General features: G+C 44.3%; 1 protein-coding gene across 1 annotated transcript in view; it reads right to left on the reverse strand.

The window, feature by feature from the left end:
- Positions 1-4,038: 4,038 nt before the first annotated feature.
- WDR74 (WD repeat domain 74) overlaps positions 4,039-14,430 on the reverse strand; it is a 118,250-nt gene continuing 107,858 nt past the window's right edge. Inside the window, exon 10 of the mRNA XM_040408921.1 lies at positions 4,039-4,611. Coding sequence (XP_040264855.1) covers positions 4,432-4,611 — 180 coding nt within the window. The 3' untranslated portion in view covers positions 4,039-4,431. The remainder of the gene's footprint in view (positions 4,612-14,430) is intronic.

The following is a 14,430-nucleotide window of genomic DNA, read 5'->3' on the forward strand; positions in this document are numbered from 1 at the left end:
GTGTTCCACCAGTAAAATGGCCATGTTGACTGGCTGGATCTCAGTCTGAGGCACTGTATGTTGAGTCTAGTTTCAACATAAAATGGTCTTTCCTAGGCCATTAGAAGTTAAAAATATTCGTATCCTGAGACTATTGTAGCTTGAGGGATCACTGTACTCAGCTTGTTCAGACCTTGGACTGCATTTAGACTTTCTTTTTCCCGGTCCCTTGGTGCTTCGCACTTGTGGCGCTATCCTCCATGGGTCAGCAGCCGACTACACAAGGACTACTCCAGGAGGTAGGGGCCTGGTCAGATCCCTGTACAGGGAATAAAGGGTGAATACCACGGACCACCAGTAAAACGCCCTTAGGATTAGCACAAAATCAAACTAGTTAGTTGGCACAGTGGATCCACACCCATTGCCCGTTACACGTTCACTGGGATTTGTGGTAAAACTGCCATCATAACTGACATGATTCCATTATGAACACAGGACTTACAAGATCTCTCAACCCTTAGGATACCGTAGGTTTTTTTGTTTTTGGATTTTCATTGTTCTTTCCCATCTTCCTTGAGCCAAGGCAGCTAAAGGCTTTAATTTCTGCGATCAGCATTATTGTCGGACGCAGTAATTAGCCGCGGGTCTCTGATGTTTGAAACAACGGAGACCTGCCAGCCATGATGCCTGCTGCATGTGTGAGCGGGCGCCATGTTTGCCCATCGAAGGGGTTAAATTTAACCAGCCCTTTAATTTAATCATATACGTAAAAAGGCCAATTTTGTATAAATTAGATTTGCAAATCTGTTTAGTTTATTCACGTCCACTCAGTCTGTAAGGAAAGAGGGGATTGCAAGAGTCGCTTCAATTATTCAGAAAATGGCCCCAAACATGAAATATATAATGCACATTACCATTCACCTGTATAAACTGGAAAAAAAGGGGCAGCCTGTTTAACATGCTTGTGTGCATTGCTTGTTACCTCTTTTTAATTGTTTATTAACTGTACTCAAAGATTTTTGTTATAGTGCACAGAATTATATCAAAGCTAGAAAGCTTGTGAGATCTAGGAATATGCAGGATCTGTTCACTCCTGCTCCTCTACATTTAGCATGGATTATATTTTTATCTCTTAAATCACTACTTATTGGTTAATCCTTATAATCCATCTACCTTTATAGTAACCATCCCAAGTCACAAATGTGCATGCCTTGCCCTGTGACCTACACGTGTCTCTTCACTGGCAAGGATGCTATCCCTCAGCTGGTGTGTGGTCAGCAGAAGTTTAGGTAGGTCTAGGAGCTTTTCTCAAGATCAACTCATAAGCACCAGCTGTTTCATAATGACATGTTCAATATTACCATAATACTAGAGCTGAACTCACATCTTAACATGGGATATATACTAATAATCACCTTATGAAAAACATAAGCATGGCCTTAGAGAACCCCAGTTACCAGTCACTCAATATCAGACACTTAGTTCAGACTACTATGGTTTTACAAAGACTGAGCCTCATTTATCAACAGGTACTTATAATGTAAGGATCTACACTACTACCACATTAAACTGTGATATTAATATATGAGCCTGCAAGTAGGCTTCATTTGTATCCACTGACTTTATGGTCCTTCTCCATGCACTGGTCGCTGCTATGTGCAAAAGTGCCAAATATAAATCAGAGAATGCTATACAATCAATACCTGGTCATTATAGATTTAGGGGTCAGTATTGGGGCCTACTCTCTTCAATACATTAATCAATGATCATGTCGAGTGATTACACAGTAAAATTTTCATTTTTGCAAACGATACTAAACTTTGTAAGTAATAGTGTTGATTGAGGCGAGCTTTGGATGCTTCATCCGAAGTCGCTTCGTTGAAAACTTGGGAATAATACAGTACGGAGATCAGTCTCTGTGCAGTATTATTAGAATGTATGGGCTCCGATAAGCCGAAGCAAGTTATGCGAAGTCGCATGTGACTTTGTTGAATAACTTCAGAAGTTGATTTTTAAAGTGGCTCCGACTAGTACCGAGTAGCAGAGTTCGGTTTCAAGTTTTAAAGTGATTTTCCACTTTAAAAATAAACTACGAAGTTATTCAACGAAATCAGACGCAACTTTGTGAATAACTTACTTCGGCTGATCGAAGCCCATACATTCTAATACTGTACGGAGACGGATCTCCGTACAGTATTATTCTGAAATTTTGAACAAAGACTTCGGATGAAACATCCGAAGCTCGCATCGCTCAACACTAGTAATGAACACAAAAAAAGGACAGTATACTGCTACAGATGGTTTTGGATAGATTGGAGGCTTGGGCAGAGAAGTGGCAGATGAGGCTTAAAGGGCTTCTGTCACCCCATTAAACCGTTTTTTTTTTTTTTTCTTTACTAATAATCCCTACACTGCGATCTCATCATACATAAAGCTAATTAATGATTTTCGTTCAGTAGAATTTGTTAAAAATCAATTTTTATAATATGTAAATTACCTTGCTACCAGCAAGTAGGGCGGCTACTTGCTGGTAGCAGCCGCATCCTCCGATGGTAATGACGCCCCCTCTGCTTGTTGATTGACAGGGCCAGGGAACAGAATCGTTCTCTGTTGGCCCTGCCTGTTTTGATTCAATATCTGGCGCCTGCGCCGCGGCCGTACCTCTCTTCAATATGCGCAGGTGCACTGAGAGGCGGCCACTCACTCGGCCGCGCCATCCTCAATGCGCCTGCGCCGATGACGTCACATCTACACCCGGCGCAGGCGCATTGAGGAGCGAGCGGCCGAGTGAGTGGCCGCCTCTGTGCGCCTGCGCAGATTGGAGAGGTACGGCCGCGGCGCAGGCGCCAGATATTGAATCAAAACAGGCAGGGCCAACAGAGAACGATTCCGTTCCCTGGCCCTGTCAATCAACAAGCAGAGGGGGCGTCATTACCATCAGAGGACGCCCTACTTGCTGGTAGCAAGGTAATTTATAAAAATCGATTTTTAACAAATTCTACTGAACGAAAATCATTAATTAGCTTATGTATGATGAGATCGCAGTGTAGGGATTATTAGTAAAGAAAAAAAAAAAAACGGTTTAATGGGGTGACAGAAGCCCTTTAACACTAATAAATACATGTCACCAGTACATACTAACATTGTGTAAAACTGACATGGCAAAGGAATTTTCATATTATTCCCTATTTCAGATGCACAGTTAGATACATTTCATTTAGAAGCAGGTTGGGGGGGGGGGGGGGGGGTCCCTTCTGTGAAATTTGCCATCACCGCACTACTGTGATGTCCTTTCCTTTGATTCCCACTATGTTTATTTTCAGCTCCAAAGCTCACAGAACAGATAATGAGGGAAGAAAGCCAGGAGGCTCCTGTGAATTCAGAAGAAGTTCTGTTATCAGGCTCAGGATTTCAGCTAGCTCCGACAGGCCCCCACTTCCTCTCTGCTGTCTGTGTTACTAAGGACAAATTTTACTTGACAACAGAGAGTGTACTGCAAATTAGGTGGAAGTGAGACCCATAGTGGCCATGACCTTACAGCTTTTTTTCCCAGGTTAGAAATGTGTTATTTACACCATTCTGTGTGACAGTTCAGTGACTAAGTTATATATATATATATATATATATATATATAATAAATAAAAGACCAATAGGCAAATATAGAGATCTCTTCCATAATCTATTTATACCCCAAGACTGTGATCATGACTAGGGGACATCCTCTACCTCTAGTGGAAAGAAGGTTTGTTTCCATTAACACAGAAGAGGATTCTTTACGGCAAGAGCAGCGAGACTAAGGAACTCTCTGCCAGAGGAGGTGGTGATGGTGAATTGGCTAAAAGTTCAAGGCCTGGATGTATTTCTGGAGTGTAATAGTATTACAGGTTATGGTAACTAGAGATGGGTTGTTGATCTAGGGCAGGGGTCAGCAACCTCCGGCACTCCAGCTGTTGCGAAACTACAATTCCCAGCATGCTCCATTCATTTCTGTAAGAGTTCTGAGAAGAGCAGAGGAAGTATGCATGCTGGGAGTTGTAGTTTTACAACATCTGGAGTGCCGGAGGTTGCCTACCCCTGATCTAGGGAGTTCTGTTTGCCTTATCAGAGCCGGGTAGGATTTCTCCCCCCTCCCCCTTAGATGAAGAAAATGGTCTTCTACCACATTTTTTTTTTGCCTTCCTCAGGATCAACTTTGCAGCATGATACGCTGAACTGGATGGACTGATTTCTTTTTTGAGCCTTACAAACTGTTGCTCTTTACATAAAATGTCATATGGTGGACAATATGACACCAAACTGCAAGCTTAGTTGTTAACCTGCTTTTACAAGATTCTGCTTCTTTTGATATGATGATGTTAATGAATTCATAGATTAGGTAATATTTTGTCTACAACAACAATGGAAAAACCTGATCAACAAAGTATAAAATAACAGTGTAAAAATATCTAAAAATTAAACTGCTTTCTTCTTCTTTAATGTATTTTCCATTGATAAATCCTCCACATTGGTCTCCTGTGCTTCTTTTCTCTTTTTAGAAATGGTTTTGTCTATCACAGTTTCCATTTTACTCCAGACTTCATCATCCTCTTCCTCTTTCCCATCTTCTGCTGCAACGGATGTCAATTCTTCCTCCTGAAAATACAAGAGCGACATGTTACCTGGATATATTTCTAGCACATCTACAGTTTAGGCACTTTATTAAGTTCCAGATTCGCTCACATTTACACAGTCTCTATTAAGCTAATTAGCACTAAAATAAAGCAGCAGAGGATCAGTAGAGACAGGAGAGGAGGGTGAGCCATTCTGGAGAGGACTGTGAGAAACACAGCCCTCTCCATCCTGAAGGTCCCCAAGCTGCAAGGAAGGAGATTAAAGCTCTGAGTACCTGCAGCTTGAAGAGCCGATGATGTCACAAGTGGGGGAAGCCATACCAGAAAAGAGTGGATGTAATTGTAAAGAAATAGAAATTATTAAAGAGAATAGTGTGGATATATGTCAGCTGTATATGCAGCAAAGTCGTGTGTGTATATAATGTTTGTGTGTATGTATAATGTGAGTACTGCTGAGCTGTGTGTATAGTATGCATTCTGCAATTCTGTGCGTGTTTATAATATGCCTAACTGCACAGCTCTGTGTCTGTATTTGTCATGATCCTGTAAAGTAAAAAAAATTAAATAAAAAAAATAATAAACCACCCCCCCCCCCAAAAAAAAAAAACATTTACCAAGACTGACATATTACATGCCTGTCTTAATCTGCCCCCCACTGGTATCAGATGTACCCCAGCTATTAAAGGGAACCTGTCAGCGGCCGGCAGTGAGTTTCTAATGATTATTTTCTTACTGAATTCAGATGAGGCAGAAGTATGAAAAAAAACGTTCTTTTATCCTCCGTCCATGCTATTTTTCAGTCAGGCTTGGAGTCAAGGGGGCAGCGGCTTCCTTGCTTCAAGTCAAGATAACTGTGCCCCCTTCCCTGCCCCTTCTCCTGTGACTGACAGTCAACTGTTTGGCAAAGCCAGCTGGCTGTCTGGCATAAGCACGGTCAGTCACAGCGATGGGGCAGGGAAGGGGGCACGGTTACCTTGACTTGAAGCAAGGAGGCCGCTGCACCCTTGACTTCAAGCCTGACTGGAAAATAGCGCAGACGGAGGATAAAAGAACGTTTTTCATACTTCTGCCTCATCTGAATGCAGTAAGAAAATCATTAGACACTCACTGCCGGCTACTTGAAGGTACTGCTGGCGGTTCCCTTTAAGGGGTGCATAGGCAGGTCCGTGGACCAAAACAGAAATCTACATCAACAAGAGAGTAAGTGTAGATTTCGGCTATAATCTATGCCAGTTTCCTGGCATAAATAAACTAGCCAGCCCTATGCCGCCGCTTCTTGGAAAAGTAGCATTACATTTAACATTTTCTGCAGGTATGGTGTACACCAAACTTTTTTAAAGCCAGTTTCAAACACCTGTTTGTTTAGTCTAGGGGTCTGACCTTTAAGACTTTTTTTGTTTTACCTTTTTTTTTTTTCCGCCCCACATTCCAATAGCCATAACTTATTCAATTTTCAATTCATATACCCATATGAGGGCTTATTTTTTGCATGATAAGTTGTATTTTTTTTTTTAAGGGCGCCATTTAATTTACTATGTCTGTTACTAGAAAACGGGGAAAAACATTTTTTGTGGTGTTAAATAAAATTATTATTTTTTTAATAAAAAGTCATTTTGTCAGTTTTTTTCCCCATTATTGCGTTCACCGCACAGGAATTTTTCAAAAAATATTTTATAGTTCTGACATTTTCAGATGTGGCGATACTACTATTTTTTAATTGCTAATATATTTTTACATGTAAAATTGGGAGAGGAGGGGGTGAACAACAAAACTTAACCCCTTAAGGCCATTTTTCACCTTTCTGCCCAGGCCATTTTTAGCAAATCTGACGTGTCACTTTATGTGGCAATAACGTTAAAATGCTTTTACTTATCCAGGCCATTCTGAGATTGTTTTTTTACTTCATGACAGTGGTAAAATTATCAAAATTATTATTTTTTTATTTATAAAACAAAATGGCAAATTTACCCAAAAATTTGAAAAGTTAGCAAATTTCGATTTCTCTACTTTTATAATAGATAGTAATACCTCCAAAAATAGTTATTACTTTACATTCCCCATACGTCTACTTCATGTTTGGATCATTTTGAAAATGACTTTTTTGGGACGTTAGAAGGCTTAGAAGTTTAGACGCAAATCTTAAAATTTTTAAGAACATTTCCAAACCCCAATTTTTTCAGGACCAGTTCAGTTATGAAGTCACTTTCTGGGGCTTACATATTAGAAACCACCCATAAATCACCCCATTATATGGGCGCACAGCAGGCTTCAGAGTGGAGGGAGCACCATATGGCTTTTGGAGAGCGGATTTAGCTGGAATGGTAATTGGGAGCCATGTCGCATATGAAGACACCCTGAGGTGGCCCTACAGTGGAAACCGCAAAAAAGCGATCCTATTCCGGAAACTACACCCCCCTGAAGGAATATTTCAGGGTGTGTAGTAAACACTTTGACCTATCAGGCGTTTCACAGAATTAGGAAACGCTTGGCTGTGAAAATGAAAAATTAAAAAATTTCCAGAAAAAGCTGCTTTACACCTACATTTTTCACTTTCACAAGGGGAAACCGGACAAAATGCACCCCACATTTTGTTCCCCATTTCCCCCCGAAATGGGGTACGCCAATACCCCATATGTGCTCAAAAAGTGATGTATGGGTGCATGGCAGGGTTCAAAAGGGAAGTAGAGCTTTTGGAGGACAGATTTAGCAGGATTGGCTTTTGGGAGCTATGTCACATATGAAGACACCCTGAGGTACCCCTAGAGTAGAAACCCCCAAAAAGTGACCCCATTCTGGAAACTACACCCCTCAAGGAATATTTCAAGATATGTAGTGAGAACTACCCATATGTGCTTGTATACTGCTATTTGGGTGTACCACGGGGGTCAGAAGGAAAGGAGCACCAAATGGCTTCTGGAAGGCATCTTTCACTGGAATAATTGACAGGCGCCATCTTGCAATTACTTGTAGGATGGACTGTGCTGCCTTTATTGTTCAGGAGATAATGCTCCTTAATTCAAATCCATCAATATGTGCGGGTATAGGAAAACATCGGTCATCACAGATATCCACTTTTCTTGTTCGGACAATACTGCGGAACATCAAAGAATCGCACCAATAGTGGAGCACTGGCACCAAGGGTCAAATTTGAAAGCATGGCTATGAAAGCCGGAATTAGACTTACCGGTAATTCAGTTTCCACTAAATCACCACGACGGCCCACAAGGAGATTGACCCCTGACTAGGGCTGAAACGATTACTCGATTAAATCGAGTAATTCGACACACAAAAATCCTCGATGCTAATTTTTTGCATCGAAGATTTGTTTGTGTCATGTGACCACGGAGCGGGAGTGAAGCGCTTGCCATTACTCCCGCTCCGTGGTCTCCCGCGGCGCTTGGAATACTCACTCACCTTTCCAGCAGGAGGCCTCCGGACACTTCACAGTACGTCCATGGTCCCGCGCTGCTCTGACGTGCAGACGCCATGACCTGACACACTGTGTGACGTCTGGCGTAGAGCAGCGCAGAACAATGGAGTGTCGGCAGCGCCCCTGCTGGAAAGGTAAGTTGGTGAAACCGAGGGGTTGGGGCGCGACTAAGGCCAGGCGCCTGGAGTGCACAGCGTCATAGAAACCAGTGACGCTGTGCAATCCGGGTGTCAGGAGGAGCATGGCAGCAGAGCTGATGGCAGAATGGGGGGCGCAGAGCTGATGGCAGAATGGGGGAACTGATGCACTTGGGCTGATCGCACAGTGGGGAACTAAGGGTGTTGGGGACTAATGGCAGGGGGTCTGATGAGTTTTTATAAAGGAAAACAGTCTATTATTTTTTGCTTATTAGATTACTCGATTAATTCGTAAAAAATAATCGATAGAATACTCTATTACTAAAATAATCTTTTACTGCAGCCCTACCCCTGACCTCTGTAGGGGCAGGAACAGAGAGAGGGTTTAAATCCCCCCCCACCAGCACCAGTGTGTCCAAAATTACACAGAGACATAAATAAAGGTGGTGAGAGAAAAAATAAATAAATAAAATAAGTCAAGGGGATATTCCTTCATAACCTCCAAGATTAAGACCAAAATCTAGGGTAGGTAATATGTGTGCCGTCGTGGTAATTCGTGGAAACTGAATTACCGGTAAGTCTAATTCTGGCTTTCCACCTCATCACCACGAAGGCCCACAAGGAGATATAAAAAATTATAAACTGTGGGGGGGCACACACTGCCTGGAGGACTTTACGTCCAAAAGACAAGTCTGAACTACTAGATAGGTCTAGTCTATAGCGCTTCATAAAAGTGTGAATGCTAGACCATGTGGCAGCTTTACAGATGTCCTCTAGAAAAGCTCCAGCCCTCTTGGCCTGGGAAGAGGACATAGCTCTGGTCGAGTGGACTCTTAGGTTGGAGGGGCAAGGGAGGCCCTGGATTTCATAAGAGATGTAGTCTTTAATCCATCGTGCTAGAGAGGACTTGGAGGCTCTCAGACCCTTATTCTTACCCGAGAAAAGGACTACCAGGTTATCGGTTTTACGGAATTCTTTTGTAACCTCAAGGTACCGTAAAACTGAGCGTCTAACGTCTAGTGAATGAAAACTAGATTCTCTACTGTTAGAGGGATTGCTACAAAAAGAAAGCTAAATTATCTCCTGGTTTCGGTGGAAATCAGATACCATTTTAGGGAGAAACCCAGGATCTAGTCTGAGAATGATTCCATCATCAATGATACGGAGATAGAGTTCTTGTATGGATCAGGCTTGTATTTCACCCAGCCTCCTTGCGGATGTGATAGCAAGAAAAGTGTTTTTCAGAGATATGTGTTTAATGGAACAATCTGACAGGGGCGCGAAGGGGGCGAGTGTCAGGCCTGTGAGCACCGTAATTAGGTCCCAAGTAAGGATCCGGGACTTTAGAGAAGGACGGAGCCGATAAGCTGCTTTCATAAATCTTCTAATCAACCGGTGGTTGGCTAGATCTTGATCGAAGAAACAAGCTAGGGCTGAGATCTGTACCTTCAGGGTGGAAGGTCTAAGACCTAGCTCAAGACCTTGCTGGAGTAACTCTAAGATGTTTTGAAAGTTAGGAGGTCCAGAGTTCGGGGCAGGGTTACCGATCCAGGAGCAAAACCTCTTCCAAATTTTCAGATAGATCGAATAGGTGACTTTCTTTCTACTTGCTTTCAGGGTAGAAATTACCCGATCGGAGAGACCTTGTGATTTTAGCATCTGGACCTCAGGATCTAGGCTGATAATTTTAGGAAGATCGGGTTGTGGTGTAGGATTGGTCCCTGATGAAGCAGGTCCCTCCTGGATGGGAGAGGCCACGGGTTCTCTACCGATAGGTTCTTTAGGGAAGGGAACCAGCTTCTCTTCGGCCAATAAGGGGCTATTAATATTAGAGTTGTATCTTCCTGGATGAGCTTCTGGGTTATTTTGGGAAGTAGAGGCAGAGGTGGAAATGCGTAACAGAGGTTCCAATTCCACCGTATCGTGAGCGCATCCAGCGCCCAGGGATTGTCCCGTGGATTTAGGGAGCAGAACCTTGGTACCTTCACGTTCTTCTTTGAGGCGAACAGATCTATTTGAGGGGTGCCCCATCTGTCTATCAGCATCTGAAACATGTCCTGGTTCAGTGACCATTCGGTGTGGTCTATTAGCTGTCGACTGTGGTAGTCTGCTTCTACGTTTAGTGCCCCTTTTAGGTGAATCGCGGAGATGGATCTCACGTGGAAGTCCACCCAATTGAAGATTTTTCCTGCCATGAACATCAGCTTCCCTGATATTGTCCCTCCTTGGTGAGAAAGGTACGCTACTGCTGTTGTGTTGTCGGAAAGGACCTTCACATGTAGGCCCTCGAGCAGATCATCTGCTGCCTTTAACGTTTCCCAAACCGCTTTCAGCTCTCTGAAGTTGGAGGATTGAGAGCGAGTAGTTGGCGGCCAGGAACCCTGAAAATAATGATCTCCCACTTTCGCTCCCCATCCTTTTTCGCTTGCGTCTGTTAGGACTTGGATGTAAGGAGTTTTCTCCCAAGGAACTCCTAAGGAGAGGTTGTTTGCGCTCGCCCACCAGTCTAGGGAGGCCTTTACTGTTGGAGGGATAAACACTTTGTGATTTAAGGTAGCCTGCTGTCTGTTCCAGACTTTGAGAATCCAAGTCGGGTTCGAGAGTGCGACTGGCTCCAGGGGACAGAAGGAATGCAGGACGAGAGGAGCCCTAGAAGGCCCATGGCTTCCCTTATGGGGCAAGACCTCCTGCCCTGAAACCGTCGGATCTTTAATTGAAGGTTCCTGATCTTGTCCGATGGGAGGAATGTATGTTGAACCCGGGAATTTAGTATGACCCCCAGAAACTGGATTGTACTGGATGGTAGGAAAATTGATTTCTTCAGGTTTACTAACCATCCTAGATCCCGAATGAGTGACAGGAAGGTTACTAGGTCTGTTTTGAGCTGGCTTTCTGAATTTCCAATATGGAGGAAGTCGTCCAGGTATGGTACGATCACCAAGCCCTTGTGTCTCAGGGAGGCCAACATCTCGACCACTTGTCACAGCTGAGGATGGGGGAAATCCTCAGCCGTGTGAAGCCAGATGCTGTTGGCCTACTCGGCCAGGAGAACAGGATAGGGAGCAGGTCACCTCCTAACAGCGTCCCTACCCTGACCCTAACTCCTAACTGCATGCGCCGACCTTAAAGGTAGGAGGACCCATGCGCAGGAACCTCGGATCCCTAACTCACCCTCCGTCCGGTCCCTGCGCTAGGAGTCAGGGTAAGACGACCTACTCCTCCTAGACGCGGAGGAGCAGGAGTCTCACTGGCCAAGCTGTTGGGAAAAAGGGGAACACAAACAGCTTTACGGGTATGGCAGGCGAACTAGAAGTTCCACCAACCTGCCACAGCCTTGCTGACTGGATCCCTGTGCAACAGGAATCCAGAACCGTAAACTGCACAAAGTAACAAGGAAGGTCCCAACAGAACATCACATACAACATGACATACAAGAAGACATAAACATAACGACAATATCTTTATGACCACAGGGGTGGCTCTCACAGGCAGGTAGAAACACAGGAGGGTGCTCCAGCCAGCATGACTGAAGCAACCTACTGAGCCATGCTAAAGTGAGAGGCTATATAGGCCAAGAAGCCACACCCCACAGTCTGACACACCCAGTGACACACACGCACACTGGGAAGGGAGTTAACCCTTCCAGCACCACAGAAGGGAAAAACACCACTTAAATGGGAAGTGCACACAATACATACAACGTGCATAACATAGACACACACACCTAACATAAAGGTTGCTAGGTGTGACCGCATGACAAAGCAGCAAGCTGCCTAGCACCGCTCAGGCTGCTTAGCTGACAATACTGAACACAACTAGTTGCCCGCGGCAACCACAAGTGAGGCCACAAACAGCGACCCTCACCTGTGGTTGAACACACAAACTAAAACCGCAGGCAACCCCATGCGGTAAGGAGTCACGGACATAGCCATGGCCGTGACACCACTAGTTTCGTGAAGACTCTGGGAGCAGATGATATCCCAAAGGGAAGAGCCATAAACTGGAAGTGAAGGGTTACGCCCTTGTGATCTTGAATGGCGAATCTCAGAAACTTCTGAAAATCCGGATTGATCGGGACGCTATACTAAGCACCCCTTAGGTCTACTGTACACATCAGAGCGTTCCTCCCTATTAGTGGAATCAGGGATTTTAGGGACTCCATCCTGAATTTCCGATATACTATAAACCTGTTTAGGGTCTTTAGGCTTATGATGGTGCGAAATGAACCTTCCTTCTTTTGCACCAAGAAGATTCGAATAGAACCCCTGTCCTAGCTGTGTTGATGGTACTTGGGTTACCACGTCCATGTCTAGAAGGTTCTGAACCCCCTGCAGGATCTTCTTGCGTACATTGAAAGAGCTCGGATTGGTTACAATGAAGCAAACTATCTGGTAGCCGGATTTTATGATCTCCCGGACTCAAGGATTCGGAGTAATGGACTCGCAAGGAACAAGAAAATTCTTCAATCTCCCCCTGACCTTGGCGTCATTGTTTGTCAGAAGATTTGTTCTGGGAAGAGGGAGGGGTACCTCTTCCCCTGCCTCCTTTAGGGTAGCTCCAGCTCCCCGACTTTCCTTTATCCCTGTAGGGCCTACTGTGGCTAGTGGGGGCACGTAAGGGATATCTCCTTTTATAGGGTCGTTCCTCCGGGAAACTTTTTCTTGTCTGCTGCTTTTTCTAAAATACGTTCTAACACAGGGCCAAAGACGTACTCCCCCGAGAATGGGATGGAGCACAGCTTCATCTTTGAGGCGTTATCCCCCGACCAGCATTTCATCCACAGAGCCTGGCATTGGAGAGGTCGGCGTCTTTGGCAGCGAATCTGACAGATTCTGCCGAAGCGTCCGCCAAAAATGCCGTGGCGGATTTTAACAAGGGAAGGAACCTCAAGATCTCTTCTCTAGGGGTGTTGTACCGAATAGGAGACTCCAGGTCGTTCAACCACAATCCCATGGATCTTGCCACAGAGGTGGCGGCTATATTAGATTTTAGGCTGTACATAGCGGCTTCCCACGATTTTTTCAACAGACTATCCGCCTTCCTGTCCATGGGGTCGCGTAACTGGGAGGCGTCCTCAAATGGTAGGGCAGTCTTTTTATTAACTTTTGCCACCTGTACATCAATTTTAGGTGTTCTATTGAAAATTTTACATTCATTTGGATTGAAACAGCAGTCGATTCTTAAAGGACTTGGACACTCCCACGCGTTTCTCGGGATTTGACCACTCATCGAGAACCATATTGCGTATATTCTCATTAATCGGGAAGACACGGGTTTTCTTAACACAATGTCTCCCGAACATCTCATCCTGCACAGAGTGAGTTTTTGGGGCTTCTTCCACCCCCATAGTGGCTCTGACTGCCCTCAGCAAGTCTGGCATTTCTTCCGAGGAGAAACAAAATCTTTCAGAAAATTCTATATCAGAGGAAGCTTCCTCATCATCCCAGGGTCTGGAGGATGAAGCGTCCTCCGCAATCTCTTCCGAATCAGAGGAAGAAAGGGACGCTATTCTCTGTCTTTTAGATGGAGGTAGATCCCTGGGTAAGGAGGAAAGCTGAGATAGAGGATTTTACTTCCTCATGTATCATGGATCTAAGTTCCTCAATTAAAGAAGGCTGTTCTTCCCGTATAACGCTAGAGATGCAGTCCTTACACAATCTCTTGCGGTAATAGTCTGGAAGCCGCTTATAACAAGATATGCATTTAGCAGGCTTCCTAACTCTCTTCTGTGCCTCCTTAGGGACCTAGGAGGGGAAAATAACCCCAATCAGGCTAGCGGAACATATATATACGCATATAATAGTATGATAAGCCCCAAGCCTGAGAAGAGTGGAGGAGGAAGACGGACGACCGGTACGTGAATTTTACCCACTTCATGCTTTGGATTTGCAGCGCCAGTACTACAAGCAACGTACCGAGGAAAAAAGTATTTCCTTTTTGCCATCTTGCAATTGAACACACCCTGGAGGTATCCCTAGAGTGGAAACCCCCAAACACTGACCCCATTCCGGAAACTACACCCCTCAAGGAATATTTCAGGGTGTGTAGTGAGCACTTTGACCCATCAGGCTTTTCACAGAATTAGGAAACGCTTGATGTGAAAATGAAAACATTTTTCCAGAAAAAGTTGCTTTACACCCACATTTTTTACTTTCAAAAAGGGTAACAGGACAAAATGCACCCCAAGTTTTGTTCCCCATTTCCCCCCCGAATACGCCAACACCCCATATGTGCTCAAAAAATGATGTAAGGGCGCATGGCAGGGCTCTAGAAT

Source organism: Bufo bufo, chromosome 10 (genome assembly GCF_905171765.1).
Source record: "Bufo bufo chromosome 10, aBufBuf1.1, whole genome shotgun sequence".
NCBI classification, from domain to species: Eukaryota; Metazoa; Chordata; class Amphibia; order Anura; family Bufonidae; genus Bufo; species Bufo bufo.